The sequence below is a fragment of the Chaetodon auriga genome, chromosome 16 (assembly GCF_051107435.1).
Source record: "Chaetodon auriga isolate fChaAug3 chromosome 16, fChaAug3.hap1, whole genome shotgun sequence".
Lineage (NCBI taxonomy): Eukaryota > Metazoa > Chordata > Actinopteri > Chaetodontiformes > Chaetodontidae > Chaetodon > Chaetodon auriga.
In genome coordinates this window covers 2,937,468-2,960,188 of record NC_135089.1, presented here as the reverse complement: position 1 = coordinate 2,960,188, position 22,721 = coordinate 2,937,468, and the positions used below count along the sequence as shown (strand labels likewise).

The 22,721-nt window shown below is 40.3% G+C and overlaps 5 protein-coding genes across 6 annotated transcripts in view; 4 read left to right on the top strand and 1 right to left on the bottom strand.

Moving 5' to 3' along the window:
• Positions 1–22,721, bottom strand: part of eif3d (eukaryotic translation initiation factor 3, subunit D) — a 102,591-nt gene that overhangs the window by 39,473 nt on the left and 40,397 nt on the right. The window lies entirely within an intron of this gene.
• On the top strand, positions 2,397–4,578 carry LOC143334467 (amine sulfotransferase-like). The gene is made up of 6 exons (XM_076753287.1): positions 2,397–2,538; positions 2,656–2,858; positions 3,730–3,856; positions 3,933–4,027; positions 4,224–4,400; positions 4,474–4,578. Exons 1-6 carry the CDS (start codon positions 2,397–2,399, stop codon positions 4,576–4,578), a joined length of 849 nt encoding a protein of 282 aa, XP_076609402.1.
• On the top strand, positions 8,060–10,232 carry LOC143334442 (amine sulfotransferase-like). Its single transcript, XM_076753251.1, has 6 exons — positions 8,060–8,201; positions 8,320–8,522; positions 9,381–9,507; positions 9,584–9,678; positions 9,878–10,054; positions 10,128–10,232. The coding sequence occupies exons 1-6, from the start codon at positions 8,060–8,062 to the stop codon at positions 10,230–10,232; spliced, it is 849 nt and encodes a 282-aa protein (XP_076609366.1).
• LOC143334460 (amine sulfotransferase-like) lies at positions 13,143–15,324 on the top strand. The gene is made up of 6 exons (XM_076753273.1): positions 13,143–13,284; positions 13,402–13,604; positions 14,476–14,602; positions 14,679–14,773; positions 14,970–15,146; positions 15,220–15,324. Exons 1-6 carry the CDS (start codon positions 13,143–13,145, stop codon positions 15,322–15,324), a joined length of 849 nt encoding a protein of 282 aa, XP_076609388.1.
• Positions 18,806–20,978, top strand: LOC143334443 (amine sulfotransferase-like). The gene is made up of 6 exons (XM_076753252.1): positions 18,806–18,947; positions 19,066–19,268; positions 20,127–20,253; positions 20,330–20,424; positions 20,624–20,800; positions 20,874–20,978. The coding sequence occupies exons 1-6, from the start codon at positions 18,806–18,808 to the stop codon at positions 20,976–20,978; spliced, it is 849 nt and encodes a 282-aa protein (XP_076609367.1).

Sequence of the window (22,721 nt, the reverse complement as noted above, 5' to 3'; positions counted from 1 at the left end):
CCCAACAATTCCCTCATGAGCAAGCACTTGGCGACAGTGGCGAGGAAAAACTTCCTTTTAACAGGCAGAAACAGGCTCTGGGTGGGCGGCCATCTGCCTCGACCGGTTGGGTGAGAGAGGGAGAGCAAGAGAGAGAGAGAGAGAGAGTGAGACAGACAGAGAGAGACAGACAGAAATGTAATCACAGTAACAATGACAGTGGATGTAATAACAATAGTAGCAGTTGCAGTGGATGTCAGGCAGGGCCATGGCAGGAGACGCAGCTCTAATCCACAATCCAGATTCAGCCATTATCCATGGGAACCTGCAAAACAAGAAAGCACAGAGACTCCCGGGGCAGAAGCAAAGTTAGTAACACACCGTGGTAGGACATGAAAACGTGCAGATGGAGAGGGAGAGAAGGACAGAGGAGCTCGGTGTATCTTTGAAGGTCCCCCGACAGTCTAATCCTATAGCAGCATAACTAGGGGATGGTCCAGGACAAGCCTGAGCCAGCCCTAAATATAACCTTCATCAAAAGGAAAGTTTAAGCCTACTCTTAAATGTAGAGACATGTACATGTACTTTGTCTTTTCTGCATCTAAAACTAGTCTGTGATTGAGGAGTGATAATTGGAAAGCAAAGCCTGGGTCATACAACACAGTATCAGCAACAATGGACACAGAAGTATTGATTAGGAAGAATGATTTTATTTATATATCATGAAAACAGTGATGGACCAAGGACAGACCCCTGTGGTGACCAATTTCTGGCGGTAAGAGGGTTTGACTGAGTACCATCAGCAGCAACAGTCTGATTTCTCTCTATATTTTATCTTGACCCTTCTGGGCCACTGTTGTTGCTTTATTGTAACACTTGCTGGCTGTAATGACTTAATTTCCCTGGTGTGAGAACAGTAAAGTCTTATCTTATCTTATAGGGTAAGAGTGGAACCATTTAAGCATGGCCATTTTTATCCTGGGAGGAGACCGTGTTATCAGAGTGAAACGACAGTCTGCTGTGGCTGTATTAAGTTTAGTTGGTGAAGGTGCATAGTTAGAATTTGACCAATGATTGTTGGATTTTTGCCAAGAAAGAGTTTAGACTTTAGTTTTTAGGCTGCTTCTTTATTGATCCCAATTTGGGAAATTATTTTGTTTTGTTGCAGTAGAATAACAGCAGTGAATTTAACTAAATATATAGTTGTATAATCTGTATTATAATGTATAATACAGATTATATAATATTCTAAAAATATAATAAAAATGAAATATAACTAAGTATATAAACAAGTATTAACAGTAAAAAATTGTGCAGTTTCAGATGATAAATTAATGTAAACTGTAGACCGTACGTGCAATATTGTAGTAGTGCAGACAATATGTAAAATATTGGGGTTTGTGAGGTTGGTGGATTAACTGTTTAAGTTGTTGTTGTACAGTGTGATGGCTCGCGGCAGGAATGATTTCCTGAAGCGGTCCTTGTGACGGCGGAGCTGGAGCAGTCTGTTGGAGAAGGAGCTACGCTGTCTGTCCACAAGGTGTTGAAGAGGATGTTCATGGTTACCCATGATGAATAACAGTCTGTCCAGTGTGTCAAGGGTCCCACTGAATGATTTTTCCATGAGCCTGGAATCATGCCTGTTTAAAGTTTGCAGTCAGAAGGGGCTGACACATTGGGGACATCCTCTGCTGGACAGACACAGTAAATGTCTGCTGTTGAATCTGCAGACACACTAAAGGTGAGAGGAGAGGAAATGGTGATTAAAAGCTTCAAGCATTGATGATCTATCGGTCATATGACCAGATACTTGAACTGTTGTTTCCAGATTTCTGTGAACAAACAATCAATGACACTTTGGGAATAGAAGAAGAAAGCAGTATATTCACTAAAGAGGTAAAGTGAAATTCTAATAGTTTTATATGGAATAATAATAATTTGAGTAATGCGTCACACAGGCAGGTAATTCCAGAAGAGGTTGTTATCAGGGTAGAGAGGGGAGTCGAAGAAAACATTAGAAAAACTGTGAGTTCATTCTTTCATTTAGTCTACAATGGAGACATAAAACCAGCTAGAAATGGTTCCAGCTGGACTGGATCCCCAGTCAGCCTTCATTTTCCTGACTTTCTGTACATTCATGTTTCCCTTTGTTTAGCACCTTTTAAACCGTCCTTATCCCACATGCATGCTATTCTTTCTTCAGCTGGTTCATCCTTATGTGAATTTAACAATGTTAAAAGCCGCAAAGAAACCAAAATACAATTGAAGCACTTGCTTGTAAAAATTTATAACTCTCTGATACAGCCTATTATGAGCAATTCAAAGTCCAGAGTCCAGTTCCGCGTTGTGGTTTTTTGCTCCTCTCTCGTCCCATATGGAAACATTTCTCTCAGTTTTCTGTGTGATTCTGCAGCAACATGGAGCAGATCACCGACAACCTAAGCAGATATAAAAACTACAACTTCGTCTCTGTATTCGCAACTGCAGAGCACATTGATTCACTCCAGAGCTTTGAAGTTCGAGATAGTGACATATTCCTCGTCACTTATCCAAAGTCAGGTCAGTGAGACAAACTCTTCCACATCTCATTATTTGCATTTACATTTTTGTCCTGGTTGGGAACAGATTTACTGATCAGGTATGATGTCTCATATCTTCAATTTTGTCCCTCCACAGGCACAATATGGACTCAGCAGATCATCATCTCCATCTGTGAGTTAGGTGGAGGTCTGAATGAATATCCAAACAACTCTGAACAGATGCCACCGCTGGAGTACCCACTGGGTAAAGATTATGCTGTCAGACCTTCTCCTCGACTCTTTGCCTCTCACCTCACCCCTGCTTTCATGCCTCCGGGACTGAAGGACAAAAAGGCAAAGGTCAGTATTTTATGGAAGCTCAATCCTGCCAGGTAAATAAAGACTAAAAAATTTATCAAGAAAGTTACAAACAATAAATCTGAATATATATATAAATGAATATCTTGTGGTCAGTCACAGTTATGAGTGGGGTTGCAAATAAATCATCTGCTGATTATTTTCTTGATGGATTGGAAGGAGTGGATTAATTGTTTGGTCCATGAAATGTCCAAGGTAATGTCTTAAAATTGAATTTTTTTGTTCAAGCAACAAACCCCCCCAAAGATTTAATCCATGATTATAAAAGATGGGTCAAAGCAGCAAATCCTCACAAATGAGGAGATGAAATGAGATGCTGGAACGATCATGATGCTTTAGCCCCTAAAAAACAAATCTACTTAGGCAATAGATCAATTATCAAAATAGCTCCACATTAATTTCCTGTCAATCAGTTCCTTTCATCCACATGTCAAGGTGTCTCTGTACTCAGTGTTACTCCAGATACACAGACCAGTGCCTTACATGGGAGCTCTATTGCCATCAGTCAATAAGTGTGTGTTTGAGTGGATGAATGTGAGGCACATAAAGCACTTTGTCCGTTAAGGAAGAAAAACGATATGTGCAGTCCATTACATACACTACAATTATGAAACAGTTGTCACAATTATGGCAGTTAAATATTGTAAAAAATCATTATGCAGATTCAAAATTTGTGATTTAGTGCACCATTTTTTTTTCTTGATAGTAATGTTTTTCCATATTGAGTTTGTGTCTAAGCTGCAAATGAAGGGATCATGAAATAGTGAATTATTTGAATGGAGTTTGGCATGGAGGTCAGAAATGTATGTATTGGTTTCAGCTCTGGCCTGATTGTTGTTTGTTCTTTGTTCAGATTGTCTATGTGATGCGGAACCCAAAGGACAACATCGTCTCCTTGTACCACTTCAGTCGTGTTGCCGTTGGCCTGGACATGCCCAAGAGCTTTGAACAACATTATGAAGAGTATTTGAGGGGCAACGGTGAGTTACCTCAGAGTCTGGATTATGATGACCAGTCCAGTGCTGAAATTACAGGACACATCATTCTGTTATGCAGTTGTTGCATCTTCCTGGTTTGATCACATCAGAGCTTGGCATTCAGTGAAAGACCAGTACAACATCCTCTACCTGAGCTATGAGGACATGGTTTTGGTAAGATGTGTTTTTTTTTGCTGTGGTTGTTCAGTGTTTTTAAGTAGCTTGAACTTCAAAATGGTGTGAGGACGGGAAGGGAGACATTGCAAATGTATTTAATATTATGAATTACAATGTCCGCATTTCCTTGAATATTAATTTCCAATAAAAATTCCAAGTTATTCGTTCTGTTTGACTTCTGTTGCTCTTTCAGGACCTGAAGACAGCTGTAACGAAGATCTGCACCTTCTTGGGGAAAAACCTGAGTGAAGCAGCCATTGAACAAGTTGTAGAAAAATCGACATTCAAGAACATGAAGAAAGACCCAAAAGCCAACTATAAGTTTCTACCAGAAGAGATGCTGAAGGGAGACTTCATGCGCAAAGGTAATGTAACTGTAGCACCTGTACAGAAACATGTAAACAGACATCAGATAGAGTTCATGTTTTTTCATCACAGGTCAGATCGGTGACTGGAAGAACCACCTGACTGCAGCTCAGAGTGAAAGAGTTGAGCAACTCCTTCAGGAGAAACTGGGTGATTTGTCTCTGAAGTTCATCTGGGAATAAGCAGAGCAGCCACACCGACCATGAGATGCTTCCATGTTCTTATTCATTGACAGTGTGTGTGTCTCACTTACAACATACACAGTAGCTGCTAATGTGTAAACTGCACCAGAAAAGGACCCTTTAAAACACTTTCTGACCCATGATTGGACTTCTGTACGATGAAATATGAACACACATGTACAAGAACAGCAATAAACTCAATTGGTCAATCTGTTGTCTTCATTGAATGGAATTAAACCAGATGATGGCTCGATATTAAAACTGAGGATGTCACCAAAGTGATTACATTTCATTCTGAATCTGTACCAAATTTCATGGCAATCCATACAACAGTTGCTGACCAATTTCACTAAAACTACAAATGTCAACCTCATGGTGGTGCTTGTGGAAAAGTCAATGGATCACCAAAGTAAGTAGAATTCATCCTTTGTGAAACATGAATGTTTCACCTGCTGGTGACACTAGAGAAAAGGTCAGAGGAACAGTCCTATGGACACCATGAATATCTGTACAAAATGTTTTGAAAACTTATAGGTCCGTCCAACAGTTGTCAGGATATTTCACAAAAAAAGTGAACATTTTGACCTGTAGATGGGGCGACAGAGAGGGACCATGAATGTCTGCACCAGATTTTAGAGCAGTTGATTTCATATTCTATTAAGCTTTGCTGTTAAGCCAAATTCCAGCATATTTATACGACTCAACAGGAATCCTCTGAGTGCAATTTTATTTTTTTAATAGTAGGACAATCAGACTCAGCGGTGCAGGTGGAGAATATTCATTTCAATTCAATTCAATTCAATTCAATTCAATTCAATTCAATTCAATTCAATTCAATTTGTATAGCACCAAATACAAGACAACAAAAGTTGTCTCAGGACTCTTTCCATATAGAGCTGGTATAGGCCGAGCTCTTTTATCTACAGAGACCCAACAATTCCCTCATGAGCAAGCACTTGGCGACAGTGGCGAGGAAAAACTTCCTTTTAACAGGCAGAAACAGGCTCTGGTTGGGCGGCCATCTGCCTCGACCGGTTGGGTGAGAGAGGGAGAGCAAGAGAGAGAGAGAGTGAGACAGACAGAGAGAGACAGACAGAAATGTAATCACAGTAACAATGACAGTGGATGTAATAACAATAGTAGCAGTTGCAGTGGATGTCAGGCAGGGCCATGGCAGGAGACGCAGCTCTAATCCACAATCGAGATTCAGCCATTATCCATGGGAACCTGCAAAACAACAAAGCACAGAGACTCCCGGGGCAGAAGCAAAGTTAGTAACACACCGTGGTAGGACATGAAAACGTGCAGATGGAGAGGGAGAGAAGGACAGAGGAGCTCGGTGTGTCTTTGAAGGTCCCCCGACAGTCTAATCCTATAGCAGCATAACTAGGGGCTGGTCCAGGACAAGCCTGAGCCGGCCCTAAATATAACCTTCATCAAAAAGGAAAGTTTAAGCCTACTCTTAAATGTAGAGACATGTAATGTACTTTGTCTTTTCTGCATCTAAAACTAGTCTGTGATTGAGGAGTGATAATTGGAAAGCAAAGCCTGGGTCATACAACACAGTATCAGCAACAATGGACACAGAAGTATTGATTAGGAAGGATGATTTTATTTATATATAATGTAAACAGTGATGGACCAAGGACAGACCCCTGTGGTGACCCATTTCTGGCGGTAAGAGGGTTTGACTGAGTACCATCAGCAGCAACAGTCTGATTTCTCTCTATATTTTATCTTGACCCTTCTGGCCCACTGTTTTTGCTTTATTGTAACACTTGCTGGCTGTAATGACTTAATTTCCTGGTGTGGGAACAGTAAAGTCTTATCTTATCTTATAGGGTAAGAGTGGAACCATGTAAGCATGGCCATTTTTATCCAGGGAGGAGACCGTGTTATCAGAGTGAAACGACAGTCTGCTGTGGCTGTATTAAGTTTAGTTGGTGAAGGTGCATAGTTAGAATTTGACCAATGATTGTTGGATTTTTGCCAAGAAAGAGTTTAGACTTTAGATTTTAGGCTGCTTCTTTATTGATCCCAATTTGGGAAATTATTTTGTGTTGTTGCAGTGGCAATTAAACATACAGACAAGCACAGAATGTATACAACAAAAGAAACAAAAAATATAGACAGGAATAACTGCATTGAATTTAACTAAATATATAGTTATATAATATGTATTATAATGTATAATGAAAATTATATAATATTCTAATAATATAATAGAAATACAATATAACTAAGTATATAAACAAGTATTAACAGTAAAAAATTGTGCAGTTTCAGGTGATAAATTAATGTAAACTGTAGACCGTATGTGCAATATTTCAGTAGTGCAGACATTATGTAAAATATTGGGGTTTGTGAGGTTGGTGGATTAACTGTTTAAGTTGTTGTTGTACAGTGTGATGGCTCGTGGCAGGAATGATTTCCTGAAGCGGTCCTTGTGACAGCGGAGCTGGAGCAGTCTGTTAGAGAAGGAGCTACGCTGTCTGTCTACGAGGTGTTGAAGAGGATGTTCATGGTTATCCATGATGGAAAACAGTCTGTCCAGTGTCCTCATCTCCACCACCTCCTCAAAAGTGTCTAGTTTGCAGAAGAAAGGAAGTTTAGATATTGCACAGTAGCTGTTGAGATCAAAGCTGTCACTGCTTTTATGTCAAGGGTCCCACTGAATGATTTTTCCATGAGCCTGGAATCATGCCTGTTTAAAGTTTGCAGTCAGAAGGGGCTGACGCATTGGGGACGTCCTCTGTGGGACAGATACAGTAAATGTCTGCTGTTGAATCTGCAGACACACTAAAGGTGAGAGGAGAGGAAATGGTGATTAAAAGCTTCAAGCATTGAAGATCTATCGGTCATATGACCAGATACTTGAACTGTTGTTTCCAGATTTCTGTCAACAAACAATGAATAACACTTTGGGAATAAAAGAAGAAAGCAGTATGTTCACTGAAGAGGTAAAGTGAAATTCCCTTAATTTTATATGGAGTAATAACAATTTGAGTAATGCGTCACACAGGCAGGTAATTCCAGAAGAGGTTGTTATCAGGGTAGAGAGGGGAGTCGAAGAAAACATGAGAAAAACTGTGAGTTCATTCTTTCATTTAGTCTACAATGGAGACATGAAAGTAGCTAGAAATGGTTCCAGCTGGACTGGATCCCCAGTCAGCCTTCATTTCCTTGACTTTCTGTACATTCATGTTTCCCTTTGTTTAGCACCTTTTAAACTGTCCTTACCCCACATGCATGCTATTCTTTTTTCAGCTGGTTCATCCTTATGTGAATTTAACAATGTTAAAAGCCGCAAAGAAACCAAAATACAATTGAAGCACTTGCTTGTAAAAATTTATAACTCTCTGATACAGCCTATTATGAGCAATTCAAAGTCCAGGGTCCAGTTCCGCTTCATGGTATTTCACTCCTCTCTCGTCCCATATGGAAACATTTCTCTCAGTTCTCTGTGTGATTCAGCAGCAACATGGAGCAGATCACCGACAAGCTCAGCAGATATAAAAACTACAACTTTATCACCGGATTCACAACTGCAGAGTACATTGATTCACTCCAGAGCTTTGAAGTTCGAGATAGTGACATATTCCTCGTCACTTATCCAAAATCAGGTCAGTGAGACAAACTCTTCCACATCTCATTATTTGCATGTACAGTTTTGTCCTGGTTGGGACCAGATTTAGTTGATCAGGTTTGATGTCTCATATCTTCAAATTTGTGCCTCCACAGGCACAATATGGACTCAGCAAATCATCGTCTCCATCTGTGAGTTAGGTGGAGGTCTGAATGAATATCCAAACAACTATGAGCAGATGCCATCACTGGAGTACACGCAGGGTCAAGATTATGCTGTCAGACCTTCTCCTCGACTCTTTATCTCTCACCTCACCCCTGCTTTCATGCCTGTGGGACTGAAGGACAAGAAGGCAAAGGTCAGTATTTTATGGAAGCTCAATCCTGCCAGGTAAATAAAGACTAAAAAAATATATCAGGACAGTTACAAACATTAAATCTGAATATATATATAAATGAATATCTTGTGGTAAGTCACACTTATGAGTGGTGTTGTAAATAAATCATCTGCTGATTATTTTCTTGATGGATTGGAAGGAGTGGATTAATTGTTTGGTCCATGAAATGTCCAAGGTAATGTCTTAAAATTGCATTTTTTTGTTCAAGCAAAAAAACCCCCAAATATTCAATCCATGATTACAAAAGATGGGTAAAAGCAGCAAATCCTCACAAATGAGATGCTGGAACGATCATGATGCTTTAGCCCCTAAAAAACAAATCTACTTAGGCAATAGATCAATTGTCAAAAGAATTCCACATTAATTTCCTGTCAATCAGTTCCTTTCATCCACATGTCAAGGTGTCTCTGTACTCAGTGTTACTCCAGATGCACAGACCAGTGCCTTGCATGGGAGCTCTATTGCCATCAGTCAATAAGTGTGTGTTTGAGTGGATGAATATGAGGCACATAAAGTACTTTGTCCGTTAAGGAAGAAAAACAATATGTGCAGTCTATTACATACACTACGATTATGAAACAGTTGTCACAATTATGGCAGTTAAATATTGTAAAAAATCATTATGCAGATTCAAAATTTGTGATTTAGTGCACCATTTTTTTTTCTTGATAGTAATGTTTTTCCATATTTTGTCTATGTCTGAGCTACAATTGAAGGGATCATAAAATAGTGAATTATTTGAATGGAGTTTGGCATGGAGGTCAGAAGTGTATGTATTGGTTTCAGCTCTGGCCTGATTGTTGTTTGTTCTTTGTTCAGATTGTCTATGTGATGCGGAACCCAAAGGACAACATCGTCTCCTTGTACCACTTCAGTCATGCTGCCTCTACCCTGGACACGCCCAAGAGCTTTGAACAACATTATGACGAGTATTTGAGGGGCAACGGTGAGTTACCTCAGAGTCTGGATTATGATGACCAGTCCAGTGCTGAAATTACAGGACACATCATTCTGTTATGCAGTTCTTGCATCTTCCTGGTTTGACCACATCAGAGATTGGCATTCAGTGAAAGACCAGTTCAACATCCTCTACCTGAGCTATGAGGACATGGTTTTGGTAAGATGCATTTCTTTTGCCTGTGGTTGTTGAGTGTTTTCATGTCGCTTGAACTTCAAAATGGTGTGAGGACGGGAAGGGAGACATTGCAAATGTATCTAATACTATGAATTACAAGGGCCACATTTCCTTGAATATTAATTTCCAATAAAAATAATTCCAAGTTCTTTGTTCTGTTGGCCTTCTGTTTCTCTTTCAGGACCTGAAGACGGCTGTAACTAAGATCTGCACCTTCTTGGGGAAGAACCTGAGTGAAGCAGCCATTGAACAAGTTGTAGAAAAATCGACATTCAAGAACATGAAGAAAGACCCAACAGCCAACTATGAGTTTCTGCCAGAAGAGATGCTGAAGGGAGACTTCATGCGCAAAGGTAATGTAACTGTAGCACCTGTACAGAAACATGTAAACAGACATCAGATAGAGTTCATGTTTTTTCATTACAGGTCAGATCGGTGACTGGAAGAACCACCTGACTGCAGCTCAGAGTCAAAGAGTTGATCAACTCCTTCAGGAGAAACTGGGTGATTTGTCTCTGAAGTTCATCTGGGAATAAGCAGAGCAGCCACACCGACCATGAGATGCTTCCATGTTCTTATTCATTGACAGTGTGTGTGTCTCACTTACAACATACACAGTAGCTGCTAATGTGTAAACTGCACCAGAAAAGGACCCTTTAAAACACTTTCTGACCCATGATTGGACTTCTGTACAATGAAATATGAGCACACATGTACAAGAACAGCAATAAACTCAGTTGACCAATCTGTTGTCTTTATTGAATGTCAAAAGGAATTAAACCAGATGATGGCTCGATATTAAAACTGAGGATGTCACCAAAGTGATTACACTTCATCCTGAATCTGTACCAAAATCCATGGCAATCCACCCAACAGTTGCTGATAAATGTCACTAAAACTACAAATGTCAACCTCACGGTGGTGCTTGCTAAAAAGTCAGTGGATCACCAAAGTAAAGGTCAGAGGAACGGTTGTATGGACGCCATGAATATCTGTACAAAATGTTATGAAAACCTATAGGTCCATCCAGCAGTTATCGGGATATTTCACAAAAAAAAGTGAACATTTTGACCTGCAGGTGGGCGACAGAGAGGGACCATGAATGTCTGCACCAGATTTTAGAGCAGTTGATTTCATATTTGTCTTATACTGTCAACCTGCTGGTGGGACAACAGGATGCTTCATCTTCTGTGGACCATGAATGTGTAGAAAATGTTTCACCTGCTGTGAAACATTCACGGTTAACACTTAGTAACACTGAGCAACACTGCTGTGTTATTAAGTAGCACAGGAGTTATGAGGTGGTCTGGAAGTTCCAGCAGACATGAACGTCGCCTTCATTATTTTTTTTTTTTTCAATTGAGTGAAGAGACACGTCCTTTAATTCTGTGCAAGAAGCTTAGTTGTTGTGTGACCTCACAGCTAGAAGGTCAGGGGTTCGATTCCCGCTGTGGGCACCGGGGCGTGTCCTCCACCATGCCTTCGGTGCCTGCTGCTCGAGGAAAAGGGCCTTTCTGTGTGGAGTTTGCATGTTCTCCCCGTGTTCACCTGGGGTATCCTCCTTAAAAAACCACCACTAAAAACATGGTGACAAAGGAAACTGGGTCCCCGGACGCCGGTCGGATGGCAGCCCACTGCTCCTGGTCTGCCACGGAGGAAGGACAACCAGGATGGGTCAAATGCGGAGGACAAATTTCACCAATTGCATGGCATGTGAGTGTGTATGTGATGTGTGACAAATAAAGTGGATTGTCCCTCTGATTCTTCTTCATCTTCTTCTTCTAGTTTGCTGTCGAGCCAAATTCCGACATATATATACGACTCAACAAGAATCTTCTGAGTGCCGTTTGAAGTTTTAACAGTAGGACAGCCAGACTCAGCGGTGCAGGTGGAGAATACCATGTACTTTGTCTTTTCTGCATCTAAAACTACTCTGTGATTAAGGAGTGATAATTGGAAAGCAAAGCCTGGGTCATACAACACAGTATCAGCAACAATGGACACAGAAGTATTGATTAGGAAGGATGATTTTATTTATATATCATGTAAACAGTATTGGACCAAGGACAGACCCCTGTGGTGACCACTTTCTGGCGGTAAGAGGGTTTGACTGAGTACCATCAGCAGCAACAGTCTGATTTCTCTCTATATTTTATCTTGACCCTTCTGGGCCACTGTTTTTGCTTTATTGTAACACTTGCTGGCTGTAATGACTTAATTTCCTGGTGTGAGAACAGTAAAGTCTTATCTTATCTTATAGGGTAAGAGTGGAACCATTTAAGCATGGCCATTTTTATCCAGGGAGGAGACCGTGTTATCAGAGTGAAACGACAGTCTGCTGTGGCTGTATTAAGTTTAGTCGGTGAAGGTGCATAGTTAGAATTTGACCAATGATTGTCGGATTTTTGCCAAGAAAGAGTTTAGACTTTAGTTTTTAGGCTGCTTCTTTATTGATCCCAGTTTGGGAAATTATTTTGTTTTGTTGCAGTAGAATAACAGCAGTGAATTTAACTAAATATATAGTTGTATAATCTGTATTATAATGTATAATACAGATTATATAATATTATAATAATATAATAAAAATGAAATATAACTAAGTATATAAACAAGTATTAACAGTAAAAAATTGTGCAGTTTCAGGTGATAAATTAATGTAAACCATAGACCGTATGTGCAATATTGTAGTAGTGCAGACAATATGTAAAATATTGGGGTTTGTGAGGTTGGTGGATTAACTGTTTAAGTTGCTGTTGTACAGTGTGATGGCTCGTGGCAGGAATGACTTCCTGAAACAGTCCTTGTGACGGCGGAGTTGGAGCAGTCTATTGGAGAAGGACCTCCGCTGTCTGTCCACGAGGTGGTGAAGAGGATGTTCATGGTTATCCATGATGGAAAACAGTCTGTCCAGTGTGTCAAAGGTCCCACTGAATGATTTTTCCATGAATGAATTATGCCTGTTTAAAGTTTGCAGTCAGAAGGGACTGACGCATTGGGGACGTCCTCTGCTGGACAGACACAGTAAATGTCTGCTGTTGATTCATGAATGAGTTCATTCTTTCATTTAGTCTACAATGGAGACATGAATGTAGCTAGAAATGGTTCCAGCTGGACTGGATCGCCAGTCAGCCTTCATTTTCCTGACTTTCTGTACATTCATGTTTCCCTTTGTTTAGCACCGTTTAAACCGTCCTTATCTCACATGCATGCTATTCTTTCTTCAGCTGTCAGTCTGAGTCGTCATTATGTGAATTTGACAATGTATAAAGTGGCCACGAAACCAAAATACAATTGATACACCTGCCCATAAATATTTATAAGTCCCTTATACAGCCAATCATGAGCAATTCAAAGTCCAGAGTCCAGCTCCTTTGCCTGGTTTTTTGCTCCTCTCTCGTCCCATATGCAAACATTTCTCTCAGTTCTCTGTGTGATTCAGCAGCAACATGGAGCAGATCACCGACAAGCTCAGCAGATATAAAAACTACAACTTTGTGTCTGGATTCACATCTGCAGAGTACATTGATTCACTCCAGAGCTTTGAAGTTCGAGATAGTGACACATTCCTCGTCACTTATCCAAAGTCAGGTCAGTGAGACAAACTCTTCCAGATCTCGTTATTTGCATTTACAGTTTTGTCCTGGTTGGGAACAGATTTACTGATCAGGTTTGATGTCTCATATCTTCAATTTTGTCCCCCCACAGGCACAATATGGACTCAGCAAATCATCATCTCCATCTGTGAGTTAGGTGGAGGTCTGAATGAATATCCAAACAACTATGAGCAGATGCCATCGCTGGAGTATTCGCAGGGTCAAGATTACGCTCTCAGACCTTCTCCTCGGCTCTTTGCCTCTCACCTCACACCTGCTCTCATGCCTCCGGGACTGAAGGACAAAAAGGCAAAGGTCAGTATTTTATGGAAGCTCAATCCTGCCAGGTAAATAAAGACTAAAAAATTTATCAAGAAAGTTACAAACAATAAATCTGAATATATATATAAATGAATATCTTGTGGTCAGTCACAGTTATGAGTGGGGTTGCAAATAAATCATCTGCTGATTATTTTCTTGATGGATTGGAAGGAGTGGATTAATTGTTTGGTCCATGAAATGTCCAAGGTAATGTCTTAAAATTGAATTTTTTTGTTCAAGCAACAAACCCCCCCAAAGATTTAATCCATGATTATAAAAGATGGGTCAAAGCAGCAAATCCTCACAAATGAGGAGATGAAATGAGATGCTGGAACGATCATGATGCTTTAGCCCCTAAAAAACAAATCTACTTAGGCAATAGATCAATTATCAAAATAGCTCCACATTAATTTCCTGTCAATCAGTTCCTTTCATCCACATGTCAAGGTGTCTCTGTACTCAGTGTTACTCCAGATACACAGACCAGTGCCTTACATGGGAGCTCTATTGCCATCAGTCAATAAGTGTGTGTTTGAGTGGATGAATGTGAGGCACATAAAGCACTTTGTCCGTTAAGGAAGAAAAACGATATGTGCAGTCCATTACATACACTACAATTATGAAACAGTTGTCACAATTATGGCAGTTAAATATTGTAAAAAATCATTATGCAGATTCAAAATTTGTGATTTAGTGCACCATTTTTTTTTCTTGATAGTAATGTTTTTCCATATTGAGTTTGTGTCTAAGCTGCAAATGAAGGGATCATGAAATAGTGAATTATTTGAATGGAGTTTGGCATGGAGGTCAGAAATGTATGTATTGGTTTCAGCTCTGGCCTGATTGTTGTTTGTTCTTTGTTCAGATTGTCTATGTGATGCGGAACCCAAAGGACAACATCGTCTCCTTGTACCACTTCAGTCGTGTTGCCGTTGGCCTGGACATGCCCAAGAGCTTTGAACAACATTATGAAGAGTATTTGAGGGGCAACGGTGAGTTACCTCAGAGTCTGGATTATGATGACCAGTCCAGTGCTGAAATTACAGGACACATCATTCTGTTATGCAGTTGTTGCATCTTCCTGGTTTGATCACATCAGAGCTTGGCATTCAGTGAAAGACCAGTACAACATCCTCTACCTGAGCTATGAGGACATGGTTTTGGTAAGATGTGTTTTTTTTTGCTGTGGTTGTTCAGTGTTTTTAAGTAGCTTGAACTTCAAAATGGTGTGAGGACGGGAAGGGAGACATTGCAAATGTATTTAATATTATGAATTACAATGTCCGCATTTCCTTGAATATTAATTTCCAATAAAAATTCCAAGTTATTCGTTCTGTTTGACTTCTGTTGCTCTTTCAGGACCTGAAGACAGCTGTAACGAAGATCTGCACCTTCTTGGGGAAAAACCTGAGTGAAGCAGCCATTGAACAAGTTGTAGAAAAATCGACATTCAAGAACATGAAGAAAGACCCAAAAGCCAACTATAAGTTTCTACCAGAAGAGATGCTGAAGGGAGACTTCATGCGCAAAGGTAATGTAACTGTAGCACCTGTACAGAAACATGTAAACAGACATCAGATAGAGTTCATGTTTTTTCATCACAGGTCAGATCGGTGACTGGAAGAACCACCTGACTGCAGCTCAGAGTGAAAGAGTTGAGCAACTCCTTCAGGAGAAACTGGGTGATTTGTCTCTGAAGTTCATCTGGGAATAAGCAGAGCAGCCACACCGACCATGAGATGCTTCCATGTTCTTATTCATTGACAGTGTGTGTGTCTCACTTACAACATACACAGTAGCTGCTAATGTGTAAACTGCACCAGAAAAGGACCCTTTAAAACACTTTCTGACCCATGATTGGACTTCTGTACGATGAAATATGAACACACATGTACAAGAACAGCAATAAACTCAATTGGTCAATCTGTTGTCTTCATTGAATGGAATTAAACCAGATGATGGCTCGATATTAAAACTGAGGATGTCACCAAAGTGATTACATTTCATTCTGAATCTGTACCAAATTTCATGGCAATCCATACAACAGTTGCTGACCAATTTCACTAAAACTACAAATGTCAACCTCATGGTGGTGCTTGTGGAAAAGTCAATGGATCACCAAAGTAAGTAGAATTCATCCTTTGTGAAACATGAATGTTTCACCTGCTGGTGACACTAGAGAAAAGGTCAGAGGAACAGTCCTATGGACACCATGAATATCTGTACAAAATGTTTTGAAAACTTATAGGTCCGTCCAACAGTTGTCAGGATATTTCACAAAAAAAGTGAACATTTTGACCTGTAGATGGGGCGACAGAGAGGGACCATGAATGTCTGCACCAGATTTTAGAGCAGTTGATTTCATATTCTATTAAGCTTTGCTGTTAAGCCAAATTCCAGCATATTTATACGACTCAACAGGAATCCTCTGAGTGCAATTTTATTTTTTTAATAGTAGGACAATCAGACTCAGCGGTGCAGGTGGAGAATATTCATTTCAATTCAATTCAATTCAATTCAATTCAATTCAATTCAATTCAATTCAATTCAATTTGTATAGCACCAAATACAAGACAACAAAAGTTGTCTCAGGACTCTTTCCATATAGAGCTGGTATAGGCCGAGCTCTTTTATCTACAGAGACCCAACAATTCCCTCATGAGCAAGCACTTGGCGACAGTGGCGAGGAAAAACTTCCTTTTAACAGGCAGAAACAGGCTCTGGTTGGGCGGCCATCTGCCTCGACCGGTTGGGTGAGAGAGGGAGAGCAAGAGAGAGAGAGAGTGAGACAGACAGAGAGAGACAGACAGAAATGTAATCACAGTAACAATGACAGTGGATGTAATAACAATAGTAGCAGTTGCAGTGGATGTCAGGCAGGGCCATGGCAGGAGACGCAGCTCTAATCCACAATCGAGATTCAGCCATTATCCATGGGAACCTGCAAAACAACAAAGCACAGAGACTCCCGGGGCAGAAGCAAAGTTAGTAACACACCGTGGTAGGACATGAAAACGTGCAGATGGAGAGGGAGAGAAGGACAGAGGAGCTCGGTGTGTCTTTGAAGGTCCCCCGACAGTCTAATCCTATAGCAGCATAACTAGGGGCTGGTCCAGGACAAGCCTGAGCCGGCCCTAAATATAACCTTCATCAAAAAGGAAAGTTTAAGCCTACTCTTAAATGTAGAGACATGTAATGTACTTTGTCTTTTCTGCATCTAAAACTAGTCTGTGATTGAGGAGTGATAATTGGAAAGCAAAGCCTGGGTCATACAACACAGTATCAGCAACAATGGACACAGAAGTATTGATTAGGAAGGATGATTTTATTTATATATAATGTAAACAGTGATGGACCAAGGACAGACCCCTGTGGTGACCCATTTCTGGCGGTAAGAGGGTTTGACTGAGTACCATCAGCAGCAACAGTCTGATTTCTCTCTATATTTTATCTTGACCCTTCTGGCCCACTGTTTTTGCTTTATTGTAACACTTGCTGGCTGTAATGACTTAATTTCCTGGTGTGGGAACAGTAAAGTCTTATCTTATCTTATAGGGTAAGAGTGGAACCATGTAAGCATGGCCATTTTTATCCAGGGAGGAGACCGTGTTATCAGAGTGAAACGACAGTCTGCTGTGGCTGTATTAAGTTTAGTTGGTGAAGGTGCATAGTTAGAATTTGACCAATGATTGTTGGATTTTTGCCAAGAAAGAGTTTAGACTTTAGATTTTAGGCTGCTTCTTTATTGATCCCAATTTGGGAAATTATTTTGTGTTGTTGCAGTGGCAATTAAACATACAGACAAGCACAGAATGTATACAACAAAAGAAACAAAAAATATAGACAGGAATAACTGCATTGAATTTAACTAAATATATAGTTATATAATATGTATTATAATGTATAATGAAAATTATATAATATTCTAATAATATAATAGAAATACAATATAACTAAGTATATAAACAAGTATTAACAGTAAAAAATTGTGCAGTTTCAGGTGATAAATTAATGTAAACTGTAGACCGTATGTGCAATATTTCAGTAGTGCAGACATTATGTAAAATATTGGGGTTTGTGAGGTTGGTGGATTAACTGTTTAAGTTGTTGTTGTACAGTGTGATGGCTCGTGGCAGGAATGATTTCCTGAAGCGGTCCTTGTGACAGCGGAGCTGGAGCAGTCTGTTAGAGAAGGAGCTACGCTGTCTGTCTACGAGGTGTTGAAGAGGATGTTCATGGTTATCCATGATGGAAAACAGTCTGTCCAGTGTCCTCATCTCCACCACCTCCTCAAAAGTGTCTAGTTTGCAGAAGAAAGGAAGTTTAGATATTGCACAGTAGCTGTTGAGATCAAAGCTGTCACTGCTTTTATGTCAAGGGTCCCACTGAATGATTTTTCCATGAGCCTGGAATCATGCCTGTTTAAAGTTTGCAGTCAGAAGGGGCTGACGCATTGGGGACGTCCTCTGTGGGACAGATACAGTAAATGTCTGCTGTTGAATCTGCAGACACACTAAAGGTGAGAGGAGAGGAAATGGTGATTAAAAGCTTCAAGCATTGAAGATCTATCGGTCATATGACCAGATACTTGAACTGTTGTTTCCAGATTTCTGTCAACAAACAATGAATAACACTTTGGGAATAAAAGAAGAAAGCAGTATGTTCACTGAAGAGGTAAAGTGAAATTCCCTTAATTTTATATGGAGTAATAACAATTTGAGTAATGCGTCACACAGGCAGGTAATTCCAGAAGAGGTTGTTATCAGGGTAGAGAGGGGAGTCGAAGAAAACATGAGAAAAACTGTGAGTTCATTCTTTCATTTAGTCTACAATGGAGACATGAAAGTAGCTAGAAATGGTTCCAGCTGGACTGGATCCCCAGTCAGCCTTCATTTCCTTGACTTTCTGTACATTCATGTTTCCCTTTGTTTAGCACCTTTTAAACTGTCCTTACCCCACATGCATGCTATTCTTTTTTCAGCTGGTTCATCCTTATGTGAATTTAACAATGTTAAAAGCCGCAAAGAAACCAAAATACAATTGAAGCACTTGCTTGTAAAAATTTATAACTCTCTGATACAGCCTATTATGAGCAATTCAAAGTCCAGGGTCCAGTTCCGCTTCATGGTATTTCACTCCTCTCTCGTCCCATATGGAAACATTTCTCTCAGTTCTCTGTGTGATTCAGCAGCAACATGGAGCAGATCACCGACAAGCTCAGCAGATATAAAAACTACAACTTTATCACCGGATTCACAACTGCAGAGTACATTGATTCACTCCAGAGCTTTGAAGTTCGAGATAGTGACATATTCCTCGTCACTTATCCAAAATCAGGTCAGTGAGACAAACTCTTCCACATCTCATTATTTGCATGTACAGTTTTGTCCTGGTTGGGACCAGATTTAGTTGATCAGGTTTGATGTCTCATATCTTCAAATTTGTGCCTCCACAGGCACAATATGGACTCAGCAAATCATCGTCTCCATCTGTGAGTTAGGTGGAGGTCTGAATGAATATCCAAACAACTATGAGCAGATGCCATCACTGGAGTACACGCAGGGTCAAGATTATGCTGTCAGACCTTCTCCTCGACTCTTTATCTCTCACCTCACCCCTGCTTTCATGCCTGTGGGACTGAAGGACAAGAAGGCAAAGGTCAGTATTTTATGGAAGCTCAATCCTGCCAGGTAAATAAAGACTAAAAAAATATATCAGGACAGTTACAAACATTAAATCTGAATATATATATAAATGAATATCTTGTGGTAAGTCACACTTATGAGTGGTGTTGTAAATAAATCATCTGCTGATTATTTTCTTGATGGATTGGAAGGAGTGGATTAATTGTTTGGTCCATGAAATGTCCAAGGTAATGTCTTAAAATTGCATTTTTTTGTTCAAGCAAAAAAACCCCCAAATATTCAATCCATGATTACAAAAGATGGGTAAAAGCAGCAAATCCTCACAAATGAGATGCTGGAACGATCATGATGCTTTAGCCCCTAAAAAACAAATCTACTTAGGCAATAGATCAATTGTCAAAAGAATTCCACATTAATTTCCTGTCAATCAGTTCCTTTCATCCACATGTCAAGGTGTCTCTGTACTCAGTGTTACTCCAGATGCACAGACCAGTGCCTTGCATGGGAGCTCTATTGCCATCAGTCAATAAGTGTGTGTTTGAGTGGATGAATATGAGGCACATAAAGTACTTTGTCCGTTAAGGAAGAAAAACAATATGTGCAGTCTATTACATACACTACGATTATGAAACAGTTGTCACAATTATGGCAGTTAAATATTGTAAAAAATCATTATGCAGATTCAAAATTTGTGATTTAGTGCACCATTTTTTTTTCTTGATAGTAATGTTTTTCCATATTTTGTCTATGTCTGAGCTACAATTGAAGGGATCATAAAATAGTGAATTATTTGAATGGAGTTTGGCATGGAGGTCAGAAGTGTATGTATTGGTTTCAGCTCTGGCCTGATTGTTGTTTGTTCTTTGTTCAGATTGTCTATGTGATGCGGAACCCAAAGGACAACATCGTCTCCTTGTACCACTTCAGTCATGCTGCCTCTACCCTGGACACGCCCAAGAGCTTTGAACAACATTATGACGAGTATTTGAGGGGCAACGGTGAGTTACCTCAGAGTCTGGATTATGATGACCAGTCCAGTGCTGAAATTACAGGACACATCATTCTGTTATGCAGTTCTTGCATCTTCCTGGTTTGACCACATCAGAGATTGGCATTCAGTGAAAGACCAGTTCAACATCCTCTACCTGAGCTATGAGGACATGGTTTTGGTAAGATGCATTTCTTTTGCCTGTGGTTGTTGAGTGTTTTCATGTCGCTTGAACTTCAAAATGGTGTGAGGACGGGAAGGGAGACATTGCAAATGTATCTAATACTATGAATTACAAGGGCCACATTTCCTTGAATATTAATTTCCAATAAAAATAATTCCAAGTTCTTTGTTCTGTTGGCCTTCTGTTTCTCTTTCAGGACCTGAAGACGGCTGTAACTAAGATCTGCACCTTCTTGGGGAAGAACCTGAGTGAAGCAGCCATTGAACAAGTTGTAGAAAAATCGACATTCAAGAACATGAAGAAAGACCCAACAGCCAACTATGAGTTTCTGCCAGAAGAGATGCTGAAGGGAGACTTCATGCGCAAAGGTAATGTAACTGTAGCACCTGTACAGAAACATGTAAACAGACATCAGATAGAGTTCATGTTTTTTCATTACAGGTCAGATCGGTGACTGGAAGAACCACCTGACTGCAGCTCAGAGTCAAAGAGTTGATCAACTCCTTCAGGAGAAACTGGGTGATTTGTCTCTGAAGTTCATCTGGGAATAAGCAGAGCAGCCACACCGACCATGAGATGCTTCCATGTTCTTATTCATTGACAGTGTGTGTGTCTCACTTACAACATACACAGTAGCTGCTAATGTGTAAACTGCACCAGAAAAGGACCCTTTAAAACACTTTCTGACCCATGATTGGACTTCTGTACAATGAAATATGAGCACACATGTACAAGAACAGCAATAAACTCAGTTGACCAATCTGTTGTCTTTATTGAATGTCAAAAGGAATTAAACCAGATGATGGCTCGATATTAAAACTGAGGATGTCACCAAAGTGATTACACTTCATCCTGAATCTGTACCAAAATCCATGGCAATCCACCCAACAGTTGCTGATAAATGTCACTAAAACTACAAATGTCAACCTCACGGTGGTGCTTGCTAAAAAGTCAGTGGATCACCAAAGTAAAGGTCAGAGGAACGGTTGTATGGACGCCATGAATATCTGTACAAAATGTTATGAAAACCTATAGGTCCATCCAGCAGTTATCGGGATATTTCACAAAAAAAAGTGAACATTTTGACCTGCAGGTGGGCGACAGAGAGGGACCATGAATGTCTGCACCAGATTTTAGAGCAGTTGATTTCATATTTGTCTTATACTGTCAACCTGCTGGTGGGACAACAGGATGCTTCATCTTCTGTGGACCATGAATGTGTAGAAAATGTTTCACCTGCTGTGAAACATTCACGGTTAACACTTAGTAACACTGAGCAACACTGCTGTGTTATTAAGTAGCACAGGAGTTATGAGGTGGTCTGGAAGTTCCAGCAGACATGAACGTCGCCTTCATTATTTTTTTTTTTTTCAATTGAGTGAAGAGACACGTCCTTTAATTCTGTGCAAGAAGCTTAGTTGTTGTGTGACCTCACAGCTAGAAGGTCAGGGGTTCGATTCCCGCTGTGGGCACCGGGGCGTGTCCTCCACCATGCCTTCGGTGCCTGCTGCTCGAGGAAAAGGGCCTTTCTGTGTGGAGTTTGCATGTTCTCCCCGTGTTCACCTGGGGTATCCTCCTTAAAAAACCACCACTAAAAACATGGTGACAAAGGAAACTGGGTCCCCGGACGCCGGTCGGATGGCAGCCCACTGCTCCTGGTCTGCCACGGAGGAAGGACAACCAGGATGGGTCAAATGCGGAGGACAAATTTCACCAATTGCATGGCATGTGAGTGTGTATGTGATGTGTGACAAATAAAGTGGATTGTCCCTCTGATTCTTCTTCATCTTCTTCTTCTAGTTTGCTGTCGAGCCAAATTCCGACATATATATACGACTCAACAAGAATCTTCTGAGTGCCGTTTGAAGTTTTAACAGTAGGACAGCCAGACTCAGCGGTGCAGGTGGAGAATACCATGTACTTTGTCTTTTCTGCATCTAAAACTACTCTGTGATTAAGGAGTGATAATTGGAAAGCAAAGCCTGGGTCATACAACACAGTATCAGCAACAATGGACACAGAAGTATTGATTAGGAAGGATGATTTTATTTATATATCATGTAAACAGTATTGGACCAAGGACAGACCCCTGTGGTGACCACTTTCTGGCGGTAAGAGGGTTTGACTGAGTACCATCAGCAGCAACAGTCTGATTTCTCTCTATATTTTATCTTGACCCTTCTGGGCCACTGTTTTTGCTTTATTGTAACACTTGCTGGCTGTAATGACTTAATTTCCTGGTGTGAGAACAGTAAAGTCTTATCTTATCTTATAGGGTAAGAGTGGAACCATTT